This window comes from Macrotis lagotis, chromosome X (assembly GCF_037893015.1).
Source record: "Macrotis lagotis isolate mMagLag1 chromosome X, bilby.v1.9.chrom.fasta, whole genome shotgun sequence".
NCBI classification, from domain to species: domain Eukaryota; kingdom Metazoa; phylum Chordata; class Mammalia; order Peramelemorphia; family Peramelidae; genus Macrotis; species Macrotis lagotis.
The window spans coordinates 10,181,600-10,203,120 of record NC_133666.1 but is presented as its reverse complement, the minus strand read 5'-3'; the positions used below and the strand labels follow the sequence as shown (position 1 = coordinate 10,203,120).

The window sequence follows — 21,521 nt, the reverse complement described above, 5'->3', positions numbered from 1 at the left end:
CAGAAAGACTTCCTTGGAGAAATGAGGAAGGAGTTTAAAAATCAATTGGGAAAATTGGGAAAAGAAACTCAAAGGAAAATTAATACATTGCAAGAGAAAATTAACATCTTGCAATAAGAAAAAATCTTTGAAAAATACAATTACACAAATGCAAAATGAGAATAACACCCTTAGATCTTCAATTGGGCAAATGCAAAAAAGAAAATGATTCTCTCAAAACTACACTTGGGCAAATAGAAAACTCCATCAAAAATAGAATTGACCAACTGGAAAAGAAGTTGCAAAAGATAAATGAAAAAAACTTCTTCTCTAAATAAAAGAGTGGAATCAGCGGAAACTAATGATTTCATGAGACAACAAGATTGCGTTAAACAAAACCAAAGATCTAAAAAAGAGAAGAAAATGTAAAATATCTCATCAGCAAAGCCACTGACCTTGAGAACAGATCAAGATGGAGGAACCTAAGAATTTTCAGCCTTCCTGAAAACATTGAAGAAAAAAATGCTGGACTTAATATTACAGAATTTAGTCATGGAAAATTGCTCTGATATCATAGAACCAGAAGGTAAAATAGTTATTGAAAGAATACATCGATCCCCTCCAGAAAGAGATTCTAAAATGAAAACATCAAGTAATGTTATGACCAAATTCCAGAACTATCAGATAAAAGAAAAAAATCCTGCAAGCAGCCAGAAAGAAACAATTTAAATACCAAGGAGCCACAGTAAGGATTAGACAGGACCTGGCCAACGCAGATCAAAGGGCCTGGAATGACATATTTTGAAGAGCAAGGGAGCTTGGAATCAGCCAAGAATCCATTATCTGGCAAATCTGAGCCTTCTTTAACAAGGGAAAAGATGTACATTTATGAAATGGGAAACTTCCAAGATTTCATGATGAAAAGACCAGAGCTAAATAGAAAATTTGGACATCAAAACAGGAGGGTGAAGAGACACATGAAGAGGTAAAAAAAAACTGCTATCCAATAAGATGAACTTGGCTATATACCCACTTGGGAGGAGTCTCATAACTCTTGAGAATTGTAACTCTATTAGAGAGAATATACTTAGAAGTGATGGACACTCATGACTTTTCTGTGACTCAGAATGATTTCAAAACAAAACCTCCTTTAAAAGGGGGACAGTAAGAAGGGAGGATGGAAGGAGACTGAATGGGGTAAATCTCATTATATCTAGAAGTACAAAAGACCTATTGTAATTGAGGGGAAGAAGGGAGGAGATGAGAACCACCTGAATCTTCATCTCTTCAGACTTGGCTTAAAGTTAATTTACACACACTTAGTTCTGTTAAGAAACTTATCTTACCTTTCAAGCATTAAAAGGGGAAAAGGGGAGGGGGAAGACTGGGAGGGGGAGAAAAAGGGGAACCAACAGAAGGAAGGGAAGCAGGGGAAAAGAGAGGGCAAACATAATGAAGGTGGTGGGATCAGAAATAAAACACCGGGAAAGATGGATAAAGGGAAAAAGAGGGAAAAAAACAAACAGAAAGAAGGCAATAAAGAGTTAGTAATTATAACTTTGTGAATGGAATGAACTCTCCCTTAAAACATAAGTGAATAGCAGAGTAGATTAAAAACCAGAATCCTACAATATGCTGCTTACAAGAAACTCATTTGAAGCAGAGAGAGATACATATAGAGTAAAGGTAAAAGGGTGGAGCAAAATATATTTTGCTTCAGCTGAAGTGAAAAAAGCAGAGGTGGCAATCCTTATCTCAGACAAAGCAGCTGCAAAAATAGATATCCTTAAAAGAGATAAGGAAGGAAACTATATCCTCCTAAAAGGTACCATAGACAATAAAGTGATTTCAACACTGAATATTTATACATCCAATGGAACAGCATCCAAATTCTTAGAGGAGAAGCTGAAAGAACTGCAGGAAGACACAGACAGCAAAATTCTACTAGTGGGAGGCCTCAACCTCCCACTCTCAGATTAAGATAAATCAAATCATAAAATAAACAAGAAAGAAGTTAAGGAGGTAAATAGATTGTTAGAAAATCTAGATATGATATATTTATGGAGGAGACTGAATGGGAAGAGAAAGGAATATACCTTTTTCTCTGCAGTACATGGCACTTATACAAAAACTGAGCATGTACCAGGGCATAAAAATCTAATGATCAATTGCAGAAAGGCAGAAATAGTGAATACATCTTTCTCAGATCACAATGCAATAAAAATCATATGCAATATTAGGCCAGGGAGATATAGCCCCAGAACTCAATGGAAACTAAAACTTTATTTTAAAGAATGAGTAGATCAAACAACAAATTATAGAAAGAATTAATTATTGTATCCTAGCTAATGACAATAATGTAACAACATACCAAAAACCTATGAGATTGCCTCAAAGTGGCTTTCAGGGGATATATTATATCTTTAAATGCTTACATGAATAAATTAGAGAAAGAAGAAATCAGTGAACTAAATGTGCAACTAAAAAATTAAGAGAAAGAACAAATTAAAATACTCTAATTAAATACCAAATGAGAAATTCTGAAAATTAAAGGATAAAATCAAAAGCAAGAAAACTATTGAACTAATAAATAAAACCAAGAGTTGGTTTTATAAAAAACTAACAAAATTAATAAACCTCTGGTCAATTTGATTAAAAAAAAGAAAGAAGAAAAGCAAGTTGCTAGTATCTTAAATGAAGAAGGTGAACTCACCTCCAATGAGGAGGAAATTAAAGTAATAATTCATAATTATTTTGCCCAACTCTATGCCAATAAATTTGACAATCTAAGTGAAATCGATCAATATTTGCAAACATATAAGTTGCCCAGATTAAATGAAGAGGAAATTAAAAACCTAAATAACTCTGTCTCAGAAAAAAATTCAACAAGCCATTATTGAACTTCCTAAGAAAAAATCTCCAGGGCCAGATGGATTCATAAGTGAATTCTATCAAACATTTAAAGAACAATTGGTTCTACTTCTATATAAACTCTTTGGAAAAATAGGTGAAGACAGAACTCTGCCTAACTCTTTCTTTGACACCAATATGGTGCTGATACCCAAACCAGGAAGAGTTAAAACAGAGAAAGAAAAGTATAGACCTATCTCCCTGATGAACATAGATGCAAAAATGTTAAATAAAATCTTAGCAAAACGATTACAAGTTATCACTAGGATAATACATTATGATCAAGTAGGATTTATCCCAGGAATGCAGGGTTGGTTCAATATTAGGAAAACTGTTAGTATACTCAATTATATCAACAACAAACCTATCAGAAATCATATGATTATATCACTAGATGCTGAAAAAGCTTTTGAGAAAATACAGCACCCATTCCTACTAAAAACACTAGAGAGTGTAGGAATAAATGGATTGTTCCTTGGAATAAGAAGCAGTATCTATTTGAAACCATCAGCAAGCATTATATGCAACAGGGAGAGGCTAGAGGCATTCCCAATAAGATCAGGGGTGAAACAAGGGTGCCCATTATCACCATTACTATTCAATGTCTTATTAGAAATGTTAGCCTCAGCAATAAGAGAAGAAAAAGAAATTGAAGGAATTAGAATTGGGACAGAAGAAGCAAAACTCTCACTCTTTGCAGATGACATGATGGTCTACCTAGAGAATCCCAAAAAGTCATCTAAAAAACTACTAGAAATAATTAGCAACTTTAGCAAAGTAGCAAGATATAAAATAAACCCTCATAAGTCCCCAACATTTGTATATATGACTAGCAAGATACGGCAGAAAGAGCTAGAAAGAGAAATCCCATTCAAAGTAACCTCAGACAAAATAAAATACCTTGAAGACTATCTGCCAAGGCAGGCTCAAAAACTTTTTGAAAACAATTATAAAACACTTCTCACACAAATAAAATCAGATTTAAATACCTGGGCAAACATCAACTGTTCATGGATAGGTCCAGCTAATATAATAGAAATGACAATTCTACCAAAACTAAACTACTTGTTTAGCACCCTATCAATCAAAATTCCAAAAACTTCCTTTAATGAGTTAGAAAAAGTGGTAAGTAAATTTATACAGAAAAATAAAAAGTCAGTAATTTCTAGTGATTCAATGAAAAAAGGTGCAAAAGAAGGTGGCTTAACCTTACCAGATCTAAAATTATGTTATAAAGCATCAGTCATCAAAACTGTTTGGTATTGGCTAAGAAATAGAATGGTGGACCAGTGGAATAGACAAGGTACAATAGCAGGAAATGATTATATTAATCTGCTGTTTGCTAAACCCTAAGAGTCCAGCTATTGGGATAAAAACTCTCTTTGATAAAAACTGCTGGGAAAATTGGAAGTTAGTATGGAAGAAACTTGGATTAGATCAACACCTCACACCCTATACCAAGATAAGATCAAAATGGATACAGGATTTAGACATAAAAACAATCTTACAAGCAAACTAGAAGATCTTGGAGTAGTTTACTTGTCAGATCTATGGAAAGGGAAGCAGTTTATGACCAAGGAAGTGATGGAGAATGTCATTAAAATCTAAATAATTTTGATTACATTAAATTACAAAACTTTTGTACAGACAAAATTACTGTAACCAAGATCAAAAGAAATGTAGTAAATTGGGAAACAGTTTCTGCAACTAGTATTTCTGACAAAGGACTCATTTCTAAAATATACAGAAAACTGAGTCAAATTTTTAAAAAGGCAAGCCATTTCCCAGTTGACAAGTGGTCAAAGGTTATGCAAAGGAAATTAACAGATAAGGAAATCAAAGAAATCCATAATCATATGAAAAATTCCTCTAAATCATTACTTAATAGAGAAATGCAAATTAAAGCATTTCTGAGATACTACCTCACACCTCTCAGACTGGCCAATATGACCAGAAAGGACAATGATCAATGTTGGAAGGGATGTGGGAAAGTTGGGAAACTAATACATTGTTGGTAGAGCTGTGAACTCATCCAACCTTTCTGGAGAGCAATTTGCAATTATGCCCAAAGGGCAACAAAAATGTGCATACCCTTTGATTTAGCAATACCACTACTGGGTCTATACCCTGATGAGATTTTGAAAAAGGATAAAAATATCACTTATACAAAAATATTTATAGCAGCCCTGTTTGTGGTGGCAAAAAATTGGAAATGAAGTGAATGTCCTTCAATTGGGGAATGCCTTAAAAATCTGTGGTATAAGTATGTCATGGAATACTATTGTACTATTAGAAACTAGGAGGGATGGGAATTAAGGGAAGCCTGGAAGGATTTACATGAAGTGATTCTGAGTGAGATGAGCAAAACCAGAAAAACACTGTACACCCTAACGGCAACTTGGCGGTGATGATTAACCTTGATGGACACGCTTATTTCATCAGTGCAATAATCAGGGACAATTTGGGGCTCTCTGCAATGGAGAATACCATCTGTATCCAGATAAAGAACCGTGGCGTTTGAACAAATTTCAAGGACTATTCCCTTTAATTTAGAAAAAAAAACTGCTATCTTGTTACCTGATCTTGTTATCTCTTATATTTTCTTTCTTCTTTAAGGATGTGATTTCTCTCTCATCACACTCAATTTGGAACAATGTACAACATGGAAACAATGTAAAGACTGACAAATTGCTTTCTGTGTGTGTGTGTGGGGGAGTGAGATTGGGGGAAAAATTATAAAACTCAAAATAAATAAAATCTTTAATTAAAAAAAGAAAGAAACCAGGAGGGATGGGAATCCAGGGAAGCCTGGAAGGATTTGCATGAACTGATGTTGAGTGAGATGAGCAGAAGCAGAAAATCACTGTACATCCTAACAGCAACATGGGGGTGAGGATCAACCTTGATGGACTTGCTCGTTCCATCAGTGCAACAATCAGGGACAATTTGGGGCTGTCTGCAACAGATACCATCTGTATCCAGAGATAGAATTGTGGAGTTTGAACAAAGATCCAAGACCTTTAATTTAAAAAACACGTTCTTATTATGTAATTCTGTTATATCTCATACTATATGTTTCTTCCTTAAGGATATGATTTCTCTCTAATCCCATTCAACTTAGATCAGTGTATGCCATGGAAACAATGCTGGAAGGACAGTTCAGAGGTACTGTCTTCTGTGCAGGGTGGGGGGAGGGAAGCAAGATCAGGGTTAAAATTGTAAAACTCAAAATAAATAAAACATTTCCAAAATTAAAAAAAAAGTTAAAGAAAAAAGTCTGCTGTCACCAAACCTTTTTTTCCTTGGTACTTAAGGATTAGTCAGAATCCAGAGTATTTCATTTCCCTTCTTATATTCATTTTTCTCTTCCCAAATCTAAAGAGCATGCCCCACTTTGCCCAGATTCTTGAATTTCCTGTCTTCTCCCATCAACTCCAGGCAGAAGTGGTCCCTCTCCTCCCGCCCCCATCTTCTCGCCCCCCTCCCCTGACCAGTTTCTACCTTTCAGCAGCAAGCAGTGTCAGTGTGACATTCCGTGCTGTAGATTCTTCCACTTCTCAGAGGATGTGTTGTTATCTCAAGTGTTGTCTCTGTTTTCCCTCACTCTCTATATATTTTCATTCTATTTTCAGGCTATTTTAAGGTATATATTTATCCATTGTCTCTGGGGTTCCTGAGAGCAAGTTACCCATCGGGTAATTCAGTGTTTGCCTGGTGACCCAGGCAATTGTGGCCTTGAGAAAATGAGGAACTTTGGGTTAATAGAAAGAAGAGACTATTTCAAATCAGAGGAGTTAGTAATTACTTTCTGTGGGACTTCAGGCAAGTCATTTCCCCTCCCTGGGCCTCAATTTCCTCCTGAGTAAAAGAAAGGGGTTATACTGGGTGACCTCTGGGGTCTCTTCAATCTCTGTTTCTAAGGTCCTATGTGTGACCCTGGGCAAGTCACTTCTCCATGGGCCTCAATTTCCCCATCTGTAGAATGAGGGGGTTGAGCTTATGTCCTTAGAGTCCTTCCCTTCCCAAATCCCATGATATCTCTTGTTCCAGTACAACCATCCAGGATCCCAGTAACAGTATTTCAATTCTGGCTCCATTGTTTTGGAGCTGGAGCCAGAACTCAGGTCTGCAGGTGGGAGGTCTCCCTGTTCTTTGTGGGACATGGAAATAGGGTTGGGGAAAGGGAGTTGAGAGCACATCCAGGTCCCAATGAGTATAATGAATTCCTCTAAAGTCATCAAATTGAGTTATCATTATATAAAATATGGTCATTGGTTCCAACACAATGACAATAATACATAGTGAAAATTCTAATAATACTGATGATAATAGTACCAGCTATGTGGCAGGCCACTGTGTTTTACAAATATCTCATTTGACCCTTACAGAATCCCTGGGAGGTTGGTACTCTTATGACTCCCATTTTTATAGATGAGGGAACTGAGGCAGACAGCGGGGCAGTAGTTTGCCCAGGGTCAGTGTTAGTATCTGCTATCTCATTTGATTCCAGGCATGCCCCACCAGGGCATCATTATGCAGCAGATGATTTAGGAATGTGTACTCAAAGGGGACACATGGGATAGTTCTGTTCATCACAGAGCCATAGAAGTCTTCTGAGTATCTTTCTTACCAAATTCTTTTCTCATACAGGTGTCTACACTCCTGAGCCACTCTCCAATTTTTGGTGGGCCCTCTTGGCAACTGGTCTGATGTTCTTCTATCACTTCAGCATCTTACAATTTCTGGGTCTGGTGAGTGTGGCAGTCCCGATGTCCTTTGCCCCCAACTAATGATTCCCTCCAAATTGCTGTACTCTTTTTTCCCCAGGACTTCATGGGTAAGACCTTGCCCAAGTCTAAGAAGCTAACTGATGATTTATAAATATTGGCCTCCAAGGAGGGTTCAGAATCTTTAGTTCATGATTAGTCTTTAAGTCACTCAGTTGTTCACAGTCCTTGGCCTTGTGGTCTGAATGGACCTGGAATTAGGGAAGTCACATTAAGTCATGAATTTAGAAAGTGCTTACTGTATCTATCAGACCCTGTTAAACAAAAGATAGTGAAGCTTAGAGTCTAATGGGGGTAGATGACCTATAAGAGGGAGACCTGCAGATGGTGTCTGAAGAAAAGAATATGAACTCATCTAGATCTTTCTCAACATGGAGGCTTTCTGAATCACTTAGCAATGGGTGAAGGGTGGGACTGGGTGAAGGGAAAAGGTAGGTGACAAAATCCAGAGAGGGGGTTAATTCCAGCCTTAGACATTTACTAGCTGAGTGAGCCTGGCTATCACTTAATCTCTGTCTCAGTTTCCTCATCTGTGAAAGGCAATACTGCCTATGATACAATGACTCTCACCATTGCCATTAGTTCCAAATGAAATAATGTACAGAGAGCAAACTCAAACAAGCTGTCATATGAGTTTTTTGGACCTATGTCCCAAGGAGGTCAAAAACAGAAAGAAAGGTCTTATATAATCATAATAATAATAGATAACATTTCCATAGCACTTTGAGGTTTGCATAGTGCTTTATTTTATATTCTCTCATTTGATCCTCACAACAGTCCTGAGAGGAAGGTGCTATTATTTTCCCATTTTATAGGTGGGGAAACTGAGGCAGTTAGTGGTGAAGTGACTTGCCCAGGATCCCACAAACAGTTAAGTATATGAAGTAGGATTTGAACTCAGGTCTTTCCAACTCCAAATCTATGTACAGTGACACCTTAACTACTTCTCACTCAGCAGCCTTTTCTTTGCTAGCAAAAGAAAAAGAACAAAGTGAGTGCCCTTCCATGGGGGATGGCAAAGCAAACCAGCATAGAAATGTGTTGGAACAATGTAAGAACAAGAGGAATTCAGAAAAACCTGAGAGGATTTGCATGAATGGTGCGGAATAAAGAAATAAGAACCAGAAACACACTGATGGAAATGAAAGCAACATTATCAGTCTATTCAGTGAGACTGATTTCCACGCACCCCCCCCCAGCAAAGATAGCAGTAAAACGTCTCTTGACTTTTTCTCTGTCCCTGAGGAGATTAGAATTCCTATCTCTCCAGTCAGTACAGAAAGAATGAGTTGTGAATATCAAGTCAGCTGCACATCCCAGAACCAGGAGCCAGGAGAGAGTCTTCCTGCTGTGGGGAGCAGGATATTTCAGTGGTAGGAATCTAATTGAGAACTCTGCGATTCAACCAGTAGTTGCTTGAGCAAAACACTTAGGCTCCCTGGCTTTGAGTGAGTGCTTGAGTTATAGGCCCCTTCACGGAATACCCATTATCCCTCTCTTGTCTCCACAGGCCACCGAAGTGAATCTGAACAACATGCTGTGCCCGGCCATTTCCGATCCATTCTATGGCCCCTGGTATCGGATCTGGGCTTCAGGCCACCAGACCCTCATGACCATGACCCATGGCAAGCTGATCATTCTGCTTGCCTCCACTGTCAGGCCTGTGGTCAAGAACCTGTTGGATTTGTTCCACCTTCCAACCAAGAAAATTGACTGAAGAGTTAGCTCTACTGCCTTGGAGAACACTCCTTTCTTGATGACATCAGGAAGGGGGCATTGTGTGTATTGTGTTTCTTTCTCTTCCTGCCCCTCTGCCCTCCCCTATGGCTCAGGCCACTCACCAAGCCTGAAGCCAGGATCCCTAGGTCCATTCCTCTTTTGTCCCTGCTCCTGGTGGCCTTACCTGGGGAGGTGGCAGCTGATCTCTCTTCTCTTCATGCAGGTGCTTTAGTGAGGAAGGAAGGTGCTACAGCAGCAAAACCATGAGAACATGTTGTTTCCACTGCCAGGGATACCCAGGCCTGTCCCCCATGATGGGCCCATACCTCATTTCTGTACCAGCAGTGAGCCCAGGGGGATTGGGGGAGGGGGTTAAGTTCCCTAAATCACAGCCAAAGGAGGCACTGGGTCAGCTTGGGACCACTTTCCAAATTTCTGTTGCCAGGAGGGATGAGGGGTAGTGGCTCACAGGGAAGACGAGACATCAGAGTTGGGTTGTTTTTTTACTTAGGGGGGGAGGGTATTTAAGGAGCAGCATGACCCTAGGCAAATCATTTCTTTAGGACTCAATTATTTGTAAAATTAAGGTATTAAACTAGACTATCTTTGAGGTGTCTTCTCATTCTAAATTTGATTTTATGGTCCTCTGTGGGACCCTGGGAAAATCATTTCCTGTTCTTGGGCCTGTTTTCCCCTTTGTAAAATGGAGGTTGCCTTCACTGACCCCTGAGGCTCCTTTCCAGCTTTAGAAATCAGCATCCTATGATATTACGTCTATAAGTAATAGCTGGGAAAGCCCTTCCCATTGCCATAAGGCTAGAGATCACCATGTCAGTGCTGACTGTAAATAAGCTAGGCTATTATGCCACAGAATCTAAAGAGTACAAAGGATGATGGGATGCAAGAAAGCTTGGGGCTTTAACCAAATGAATATTTTAAGGAAGAATGACTCTGGAAGCCTTGATGATGGTGCATCCCATAGCCCAGCAGTGCTAGCCTTGGAGTTTGAAGAACTAACTTTCAACCCTGCCTGCAATACTTCTTAGCCATAGGAACCCTGGGCAAGTCATTTCCTTATTTTTACAGTGGAGATCCTATTAGCTCCTACCTCCCAAATTGGTTGGGAGACTAGAATGTGATAATATAGGGACACATGCCATTTGTATCGATCATTTGGCCAGCATTAAGAGCACCCTGGTGATTTCACAAGATGCCTACTCAGATGTCCAAGGTGAAGTTCTTCTTGGTGGTGGCCAACTTGGTGCTGAATGGTTTCATGGGAGTGTTGGCTTGTTTTGCACCATCCACAGACTCCCAGACCTGAGACCATGGTGTGAACTGTCAGGACAGGGCACCTTCATCACTTGTATGCACTCACCAGGCCACAGATGTATCTCAGGAAAAGAGGGCATGATTGAACATTCAATGACTCCCCATTTACCCAAAATGATTTAGTTAGCAAAGGGGGAAGCCCCTTGAAGGAGTTTCTCCTGACAAGCCATCCTTCAGATTATCTCCTGTAACCTATCAGGGTTCTAGTGTGTTTACCATTGTGGGTATTCATGAAAGAGAAAGCAGTAATGGAGGGAAAGCTTGTGCATCCTTCAAGGCAGAGAGAGCACTTTTATTACAGAAAAAAAATGCATTCTGGGTGAGCAAGCCATTGCTTTTGCAGGCAGTCTCTCCTCTTCAGATCTCCTCCAATTTTCCTGACAGTGCCAAGATAACTCCGTAACTTTACCCCTGTGGCTGAGTTTCCACATGTCATTTGATGATCCTTGTTCATTAACATGTGGGGAAAGCATTTCCTTCTGAACAGTTGGGACCCCAAGCCCAAGAGTCCCAGGTGTTGATGTAGGAGGAGCTCCTAGATGAACTGAGGCAATCAATGTCTGATCCTTTGTACAGGTAGGCCTGGACAGATTCATGCAGGTCAGCAATGAGCCCCCATCACTACACAAGCCCGCTTCCTTTCCCACCTTGTATCCTATGCAGCTGGGAGGAAGGGGCAGGCAGTGACTCTGAATTCTATTTGTTACAGCCAGTAATCAGTTTTAGTTACTTCTGATGGTTGATAAAATGGGAACCTTCCCCATGATTGAAGTGAGCCATAGTCAATCCTGCACTGGAAGTGAGCTTGCTTGCTCACTCAGGGTCTCTTGTCCCCTTCCCCCTACACCCCTTGCAATTCCACAAAAGTAGTTTGTATTTTGCTCTAAGAGTTAGAGTTTTTCAGATTGTTTTTTCTCAAAGGAGGATAAGGCATGGTACTATTGCATAATAGACCTTGGCACAAACCCCACCTCTGATATATGATGGCTTTGACACCCTGGGTCAATCACTTCTCTCTGTTGCTCCAAGACTATAAGTTGGTCTGGGGACAACCAAATCAGAATAATGATCTCTGGAAGGTAGAGTGTATAGTCGGAAGGGTGTAAGATTGGGAGTTACAGGTTCAAATCCAGGCTTTGTCACTTACTTTTTGTGACCCAAGCCATGCTCTAAGACTTCTAAGTTGTAGTGTGGATGCCGAGCCGAATGGGCAGAGAGGCTTTTGTGTCCAGGAAACCTCAGGTGGATTTGTTGTGGCCCAAACCAAATTGGGTGTGGGATCACAAAACCAGAAGATAGGATGGTCCTGGCCACAGTGGGTCAGGGCCTAGCCACCCACCAGCTGCAGGCCCTGAAGCTCAAGGCCCCAGACAGGAAGGGACTGCCCACACCCCATTGACTCTTCTTGGCAGTGGCACAGTCCTGCACACCGTGGCTCTGGCTCAGCTGGGGTCATCACAGACCACACTCTTCAAAAAAGGCTTGCTTCCTGTTTTGTTCTATCTCCCCAGGCCCTGCTTTACTTTACTGAATATGAGAACAAGCAGGGTAACGAGTGCAGGGAGAAACCTGACAACTCCTTCCCTGCCCATCTCCACATAGGGCCCCCAATAGCCACAGAATTCCCAGTATTTCAGAACCTGCAGGACAAGTAAACAGTGTTGACCCCACTGAGCTGTCTCTCAGTGACTTCCTCCAGCCCTTCCTTCACCCACCTTTTGGAACTTGAGTTGTTGTTGCAATTGTCATTTTCATAAACAATGTTTTCTCCAGTTTTGTAACCTTTGGACCCTGCTCAGAATGGGGCTTCTCAGGTCATTCTTTTGGAGTCATTAGACTTGTAGCCTTGGCTATTTCTGTTTCTAAATCTCCCTGAGTGAGGTGGGGCCTTCACTTGGGGACCTATTGTGCAAATGTTTTGTAGGGTGACATCATTAAAAGATTTATGAGAACCCAGCTGTGTCTGCTTCATTTCTGAGAAACCCAGCAAAAGCTTCAGAACCTTGAAAGTGGGAGAGATGGCATGATAGGGGTGGAAAGAGCCCAAGGACTTGAATCACTGACTTGCTGTGAGACCTTGAAGACATCACAGCCTCTCTGCTTTCCTTCCCTACAAACTGAAAATGATAATGGCAAGAAAAATCTATAAGAAAGTATTTTATAAACAGAAGAATGATATAAACACCAACTCTTGAAGCTTTTCCATTGTTGTTTGACAATGATCAGAACTTCTCAAAGAGGTGTGGAGACCTGTTGCCAAATTTACTACCTGGTGACTGGCCCTTTTAGTCTTAGGCTAGTCCCTGAAAGATGTAGTCTGCTACCTGAAGCCTTGACAGCTAGTGAAGGTTTCCCAGAGTTTATACAGAAGACCTTCAAACAATAATCAAAACAGCCCTGCTCCCCCCTTTCCTGATTTGCAAAATAATGGAGTGGGCCTAGAGGGCCTCTCAAGCTTCCCCCAGCTCAGCCTCTATGATTTGATACTTCTGACTATTGTCATCAGTCCTTGTAAAATGGGGGGGACCTCTGAGGATCCTTTCAGCTTCTATGAGCTTATATTGGAAAGGAGGGGCAGCTAGGGGGCACTGTAGTGCCAGGCCTGGAATCGGGAAGACCCACGTTTGTGAGCTCCAATTCAACCTCAGACACTTCTAGCCGTGAGCCTGGGCGAGTCATTTCACCCTGTTTGCCTAGAATATATATATAATACAAAATGAGCAGGAGAAGGAAATGGCAAACCTCTCCTGTATCTCTGCCAAGAAAACCTTAAATAGGGTCATGAATGAGACTGAAGAGTGACTAAACAAGAAAAAATAAAAACTCAAGAAATCCCTTCTCCCTCCTGACACATAATGTTTTGCAGGTACACTACTTCTAAATCCCCCCATTACAAGGGTGGGTATACAGCAGGCATCATCTAATACTTATTTTAATTCAGTTGAAACTTTTCCAGTCACATTTCTGAATTCCTCTAAGTTGGCTGTAAACCCCTAGGTCTTCTACAGAAGCGTGTAGCAGCATGGGGCTCCCAGGAAATGCTTAGGGATCTAGCCTTTGTTTTCAGGGGATCCTAAAGAACCTCACACAGGATGAGCATAACCTTGTTTCTTAGCCAGACTCTAGGCCTTATTCTGTCCCATTCCCTACCCCTATCCTCACCAGACCCTTTCCTCTCTGGGACTCACTTTCCTCATATCTAAGATAAAGAATATAGCTCTCTTAGCCTGTCAATCAACACACTTATTAAGCAAAAGTTGTTTGCTAGGTGCTAGATATACAAAAACAAAAATGAAACAATTCTGCCCTAAGAGAACTTATCATCTGTAAGAATTTAGCACCTTCATCATCTTTCTGAAAATTGATTTGTCACCTGCCTAGAATAATTGTGTTTAAATATAGGTTGTACTGATAACAGTAAAAAAAAAATAGTCATCTCATGTAACAATGTGACTCCATTGGTCTGGACCTCATTCAGGTCAGGCAGGTGAGTAGCCCTAATGACCAAAACTTGGTTCATTTAGCTATGGTGAGGTGATCAGTGCCCAGAGATACTGAGGATGTTAAATGTCCTGACTGGGCAAACCTCCATTCAGAATCTCCAGCAGCAAGGGGTAAAATGTAAGAAAATCTACTGGATTCAGTTCAATGATCAATTGCAAGCACTTTGAGGGCCCAGAATATGCTATTGTACCTCTTCTAGTTGAAGTGGCTAAACATCTAGTGAGGGAAATTTGGGGGGACAGGTCTTGCATTGGTTTTTGAATTTTACAATTTTCCCCTAATCTGACTTGCCTCCCTCCCCACAGAAGGCAGTCTGTTAGTCTTTACTTGGTTTCCATGCTATACACTGATCTAAACTGAATGTGTTGAGAGAGAAATCAGATCCTTGAAGAGAAAATAAAATAATACATGAGATAACTTTTTTAAAAAAATTAAAGGTGATATTTTTAGACCTTGCATTTATAGAGCTTAGTCCAGAAAGGATGGTAAAGACAAGGGCATAAAAATTAGGACCCAAGTTAGACTATGATGAAAAAGTCCTGTGTAAGTTCTGAGAGACCATGTTTTGCTTTATGTAAGCCACCAAGTGGCGCCATACTGCACAGAATGCTGGACCTTGGAACCAGAAGTTTTGTCGCTCAGTCAAATCTCTTTGGAGACACATTTGTGCCCTCATTTCTTGGCAAAGGTACCAGAGTGGTATACCATTAATCTGAATTGAAATCCTACCCTACTAACATGACCCTGACTAAATCATTTAGCCTTTGTCTTAATTTCCCTCATTTGTAAATGGGAATGATAATAACTTACCTACAAGGGTTATTATGAATATTCAATGAAATACCATTTGTAAAGTGCTTTGCACATAGTAGGTGCTTCATAAATGATTATTTCCTTCTTCCCTTAGAAGGTTTCATGAAAGATGTGACTCTAGAACTTTGAACAGTAGAAAGGTTTTGAAAGATTAGTGATGAGTTTAGTAAAGACACAAAGGTGAGAAAGCAGTACTTAAAACATGGCAAAGGAAGTCATATGAAACAATACACTAGTAAAGAGATAAGCTGGAAACAGATTGGAGAGTCTCTTCATGCATAGTTTATTTTTTTAATTCTTTTTTTTTTTTTTTAGATTTTTGCAAGGCAATGAAGTTAAATGGCTTGCCCAAGGCCACATGGCTAGGTAATTATTGTCTGAGGTCAGATTTGAACCCAGGTACTCCTGACTCCAAGGCCAGTGTTCTATCCACTGCGCCACCTAGCCGCCCCTATTTTTTAATTTTTAAAAATTTATTTTTTTAAATATTTCCCAATTACATGTAAAATAAATTAGCATTCATTCTTTTTAATTTGGAATTCCAAACTTCTTTCTCTTACCCCCTTGAAAAGGTAATAAATATATCAATTATACATATTTCTGTATTAGCCATGTTCTGAATAGTTTTAATTGGGAGATGATAGAAAACTAACAAAAGTGTTTGAGCAGGTGACTTATGTAGACCACTGTATTAGAAAGGGCACATGATGATTTAAGAAATGAATGAAAAATTTTAAGGATTTATGACATGCAAAGAGCAATTAAGCTTTTGAAGATATAAATGATGATTTTTGTCATTGAAGAAGACCACAAAATCAGCATGGTGATGTCGCAACAGGCACATGAATTGGATGTGAGTGAGGGGGGCTGGGCTAAGTCACCAGTCTCAGTCTGCCAGAGCTGTTATCAGGGGCTCATAATTATAAATATTAGTCCAAAGTGATTAAAATGGCTTTTATTAATTCTTCTTTGTAAAGAAGGCCTTATTTCATAATGTCCAGTTTTATATGCAGTTTGAAAGGCTTGTTTATGTCAATATCTCAATCTTTGGTCAGAGTCACAGTCTAATAATACATTCCCATAAATGACCCTAGGTCAATTGGAAAGCTGATGGGGCAGGCCTGATCTAATCTCAGGTCTTGATCAGGTAGGGTCAGTTCTTTTATTTTACATTCACATACCTGCGCCAACATGGGTAGACCTTTTTCTTTGTAATGTAAACTAACAATCTCCCCTTATATTCTTGTGGAAGCCAAATATTCCCCCACACACACACATTCCTTACAATTCCCGCATTTTCTAATAAGAATTTGGTTCCACACCTTATTAGTGATTCCTTTCTTAAATCACAATCCTCATTATGGACAGATCTAATAACTTTTTCTATCAAGATTTTTACTTCCTCATTATCAGAGACAGGAACGCATCCTATTTTACTAATAGAATTTTTGTACTATTTGGGTTATTACCTGGATCATGCATGGGAGGCACACGGGCAATAAGATTGCCCCACTCAGTACACCAGTAAACCAATTCATCCAAGAAGTACCAAATGGACTTGGCCAGGTTTGAACAGAAGCACACGCCAAACTTATGACATCCCTGGTTATTTCCTTTACCATTTGCCTATTGTCCTCTATCTTTAGGCAGCAGCTTGATAGGTTCAATTTGACTACAAACTCCTCCTTCCCCAGTCAACAGATAACCTAATAGGAATCTATGCTGAATAACTGTCTCTCTTGTTTACATGGCTTAAACAGCCAGCAAGTCCAAGCCCCTAGCTGTCTAATTGGTAACTAATTCCACTACAGCTTGGAATCTAAGGATATAAATTGGGGTAACTCCCATTCTGTGCCCAGGTAGCAGGTCCATAAGTCTGGATAATTCTTTCTGGCAGTCATGAATTTCCCAAACTATTAGAATCCCCAGTCTCAGTATCCCCAACTGGTTCCCTCTCTGTCTAGGCAGAAAGGAAATTTTGGCCTTACCAACCCTATATATGGTAATCACAATTTTCTTTACCATAATGCATCCTGACAAGGGATCCAGGTACCATCATTACATCACACATGAGTCTTGGTCCATCTATCTCTGTAAATTGTACAATCCAGAATATATGTAACCTGCTTCTGGACTTAAGTCCATAGACATTGGTCACTCCCCAAAAAAGCATCCTGTTCAGGCTGGTGTAAACCATAGTCACCCTGAAATGACTTCATCAAATGCCACTGATGCTTCTCTTTTCTGGAACACAATCCTGTGCCGCAGTGCACCTCTGACCAGGAACTGAGAATCTAGGCCGGACCCATGGGGACTGGCATCCAAGGCCCGTTATCAAGCTGTTGTGGATCATTGCAAATTCAACAGTTAGCCACACCAAAAGACTGGGCAATGACTTCTATCGGCTAGATGTACTTATTTTTCTCTCCCCAGGGGAGCAGGAATTGGGCTGTATATGTCACAGTCACCAAACCAGAAAGGACTAGAATAAGGGGAGTAAGCATAGTGGCATTCTTCAGCAAATCCCACCACTACTACTATCCTGTTCTCTAAATCAGAGATTAGACTCTCCCTAGATAGGAAACACAGACTCATGTAGGAAATAGCCATGCCACACAACAATCCCATTCTCCTTTTCTCTCAGTGGAATATATCTTCAACCCACCCTTCCTTCTTTCTATCAAAACCTTCATCCCATTAAAAAACAAGCCATTCCCCAATTGATCCCCAAATGGTCAAAGGATATGCAAAGGCAATTTCAGATGAGGAAATCAAAGTGATCCATAGTCATATGAAAAATTGCTCTAAATCATTACTGATTAGAGAAATGCAAATTAAAGCAACTCTGAGGTGCCCCTTCACACCTCTCAGACTGGCCAGTATGACCAGAAAGGACAATGATCAATGTTGGAAGGGATGTAGGAAATGTGGGGCACTAATGCATTGTTGGTGGAGCTGTGAACTCATCCAACCTTTCTGGAGAGCAATTTGGAACTATGCTCAAAAGGCAACAAAAATGTGCATACCCTTTGATCCAGCAATACCACTAATGGGTCTATACCCTAAAGAGATTATGCAAAAGGGTAAAAACATCACTTGTACAAAAATATTCATAGCAGTCCTGTTTGTGGTGACAAAGAATTGGAAATTAAGTAAATGCCTTCAATTGGGGAATGGCTTAGCAAACTGTGGTATATGTATGTCATGGAACACTATTGTTCTATTAGAAACCAGGAGGGATGGGAATTCAGGGAAGCCTGGAGGGATTTGCATGAACTGATGCTGAGTGAGATGAGCAGAACCAGAAAAACATTGTATACCCTAACAGCAACATGGGGGTGATGTTCAACCTTGATGGACTTGCTCATTCCATCAATGCACTAACCAGGGACAATTTTAGAGTACCTGCGATGGAGAATACCATCTGTATCTAGAGAAAGAACTGTGGAGTTTAAACAGAGTCCAAAGTTTATTACCTTCATTTTTTAAAAGTGTCTTATGTGCTACATAATTTTGCTATCTCTAATATTTTATTTTCTCAAGGATATGATTTCTCTCTTAGCACATTCAATTTCAATCAATGTATAACATGGAAACAATGTACAGATTATCTGACATCCTTCTGTGAGGAGATGGGGGGAGGGAAGGGAGGGTGGGGGAAAAATTGGACAATTCAAACCCTTACAAAAATGATAGGTAGAACCTACTATTGTATATAATTGGAAAACAAATAAAATATTAATTACAATTTTTTTAAATTGAGGTTAAACTTAAAAAACCCTTCATCCCTTGGTTGGCAAATTATCTATAAGGAGAGGGGCATAAGTGAGGTGAAACACTTATAGAATCAAGGGTAATTACAGGCATCAAAAAGGGGCAGATCCCCAACCTTAATGAACTTGCTAATTCCATCAGTGCAACAATCAGGCACATTTTGGGGGTATCTGTGACAGAGAATATCATCTGCATCCAGAGAAAGAATTGTGGAGTTTGAACAAAGACCAAAGACTATTACGTTTAATTTTTTTTAAAATGTTATCTTATTATGCAATTTTACTATCTCTTATTACTTTATTTTTCTTCCATAAGGATATGATTTTGCTCTCATCACATTCAACTTAGATCAATGTATACCATGGACATAATGTAAAGACTAACAGACTGCCTTCTGTGGGGGGTGGTGGATGGGGGGAGGAAATGAGATTGGGGGAAATTGTAAAATTCAAAATAAATAAAATCTATTATAAACAAAAAAGGGGGGGCAGATCCCATGACTAAACAATGTGTACATAGATGCAAGTTGGAGAAAATGAACTGGTCCAGTGTCTGTTTCTCTCTCTCTCTCCCTCTCTGTCTCTCTCTGTCTCTCTCTTTCTCTCTCTCTCTCTTTCACTCACTCTCTCTCCCTTCTCCCCTGCCTGGAGGCATCCGATGTCCTAATGCATCTTCTGAGTCTGTTTCAAAAAGTCCTTTCCAGGTCAGGTGTTTTGTAGAGATCTCTTCTGGTAAAGGACCTTCTTATAACATTTTAGTCAGACCAAAACACATGTTTTCATCACAATACAATAAAATTCTCGAGTTTATTACAACTTACAGTTTGCCTTATTCAATGGCATGTTGCCATATATACTTCACTTTAAGATAAAAAAGATAAAAACCTTCCATAATTCTTTCACTACCTGAGTGAACTCACTGAAAATTGCCAAATTAACTTGAGCTTGTAACATATACATTTAACAAGCATCTTAGTACAGAGAATCTAGCAGGTGACTTACAAATAAAAAGCCTTAACCTTTTGCTCTCATTACAATAATGACTCAAACGTCCTTAACCAAAATGAATTTTTCTCCCCAAAATATTTCCAAATATATCATAGACTTCCTTTCTCCTAATGTACTTATTTGACTCATATTCCTTTTCTTGAACTAGAACTCTAATTATATGGGTTCATATGTTTATATACTAAAAACTTTCCATTCTTCTTACCTAAATGTCCCCTTTAACATAAAAATTAAGGAATCTTAATTCTTATCAAAGCATATAACTGACAGCTGGTGTCAGAGTCACACACTTAACCTATTAAGCTATTAAAACCAATTGACCTAAAAATTCTTTATCTGATTTACTTATAATAGTTTACTATAAAAATCCAGGACATCAAAGGAAAATTCCTTTATAGATATAATTTTGAATGTCAGTGTCCAGGCAGAGGTCATGTGGATAGTCAAATGTCTTAGACCAGATTTAACTTATCAGGTGAGACATTATCCAAATGTCACATTTGGGAAATCAAGACAGAAAGGGTCCAACCTCAGACTACACTGAAAAGCTACCCTTCAAAATACTCATCTTTGTCATATGGAGTCTTCAGACCCCCATTGGGCTTCCTGGCTCCAGAAAAACATTGATCCATTAGCACTTCCTTTTGCTGACTGTTCCTGGTATCAGACACAGAATTAAAAGTCAGTTAAAAGTCCCATGATCTAAAATAGTAATTTTTACCTAATTAGAACTTCAAGTGAATCCAGTTTACTAAATTCCAATTATAATCTTGATGAGGTCATAATTAATGAGCCCCCTACTCAAAACCCAGATCTTCTCTGAGTGTCCTTCCTGGGTCCTCGCTAAAACCAGGAATTCTATGATGGGCCCTACATCTCCTATCTTCTACCTCTTGCTCAAGGTCTTGGATGTTCAGTTTTCTTTTTCATAGGGTTACCTTCTAGCCTTATGCAAAGATCAGACAAGCTCTTCCAGGATCTGGAGCACTTCCAAAACCCCTTTCACAAGCATATGCAGAACTCAACCAAAAGGTCTGTCCTTCTAGTAGCACTAGCTTCTGTCTCCAGACCCATATTCATTTGACTAAAATCATATCTGCTCTATCCCTATATGAAGATAGTATGTTAGATGCCTCTTGGCTAGAGAGCCCTCCTTCTTGCCTGCTGTATTTTACAATAAATAAATACCTCCTTTGGCTAGGAGGTTGCCTATCATCTCCAGAATTTCCACATAACATTTAGCTAGAGATTGTCACAGGAAAATCTCAAATTATTGCTATTATTTTTATCTTTCTCATATTACATAGGTGCTTTTTACTTCAAAGCAAACAATCACAGTTTTGGGATTATAATGTGTGTGTGTGTATGTGTGTGCTCACAGATACATATATATATATATATATATATATATATATATATATAAACCCCAATAATTCCCAATAATTTACATATATAACTAGAAATTTCTATAAAGATAACTTCACATTAAATCTGTTTAACCACTACTCATGCTTAAAATACAAATCATTACTTTCATAATTCTTTGAAATCATTAAAATATTTTAGACGACTTTAAACTCTCAGAATGTGTTATTAATTCCAATATAAAAAAACAACAGTAAGATTACTACATCAATTACTAGATTTTACCAACCATTCTTTCTATTATTCCATTATACATAAACCCACAGATCTA

The 21,521-nt window shown here is 39.2% G+C and overlaps 1 protein-coding gene across 3 annotated transcripts in view; it reads left to right on the top strand.

The window, feature by feature from the left end:
* Positions 1–12,675, top strand: part of TMEM164 (transmembrane protein 164) — a 146,921-nt gene extending 134,246 nt beyond the window's left edge. For all 3 annotated transcript variants that reach the window (XM_074204884.1, XM_074204885.1, XM_074204886.1), the window contains exons 5-6: positions 7,540–7,640; positions 9,187–12,675. In XM_074204884.1, the coding sequence (XP_074060985.1) occupies positions 7,540–7,640; positions 9,187–9,393 (308 nt within the window). In that variant the 3' untranslated portion in view covers positions 9,394–12,675. The remainder of the gene's footprint in view (positions 1–7,539; positions 7,641–9,186) is intronic.
* Positions 12,676–21,521: the final 8,846 nt, after the last annotated feature.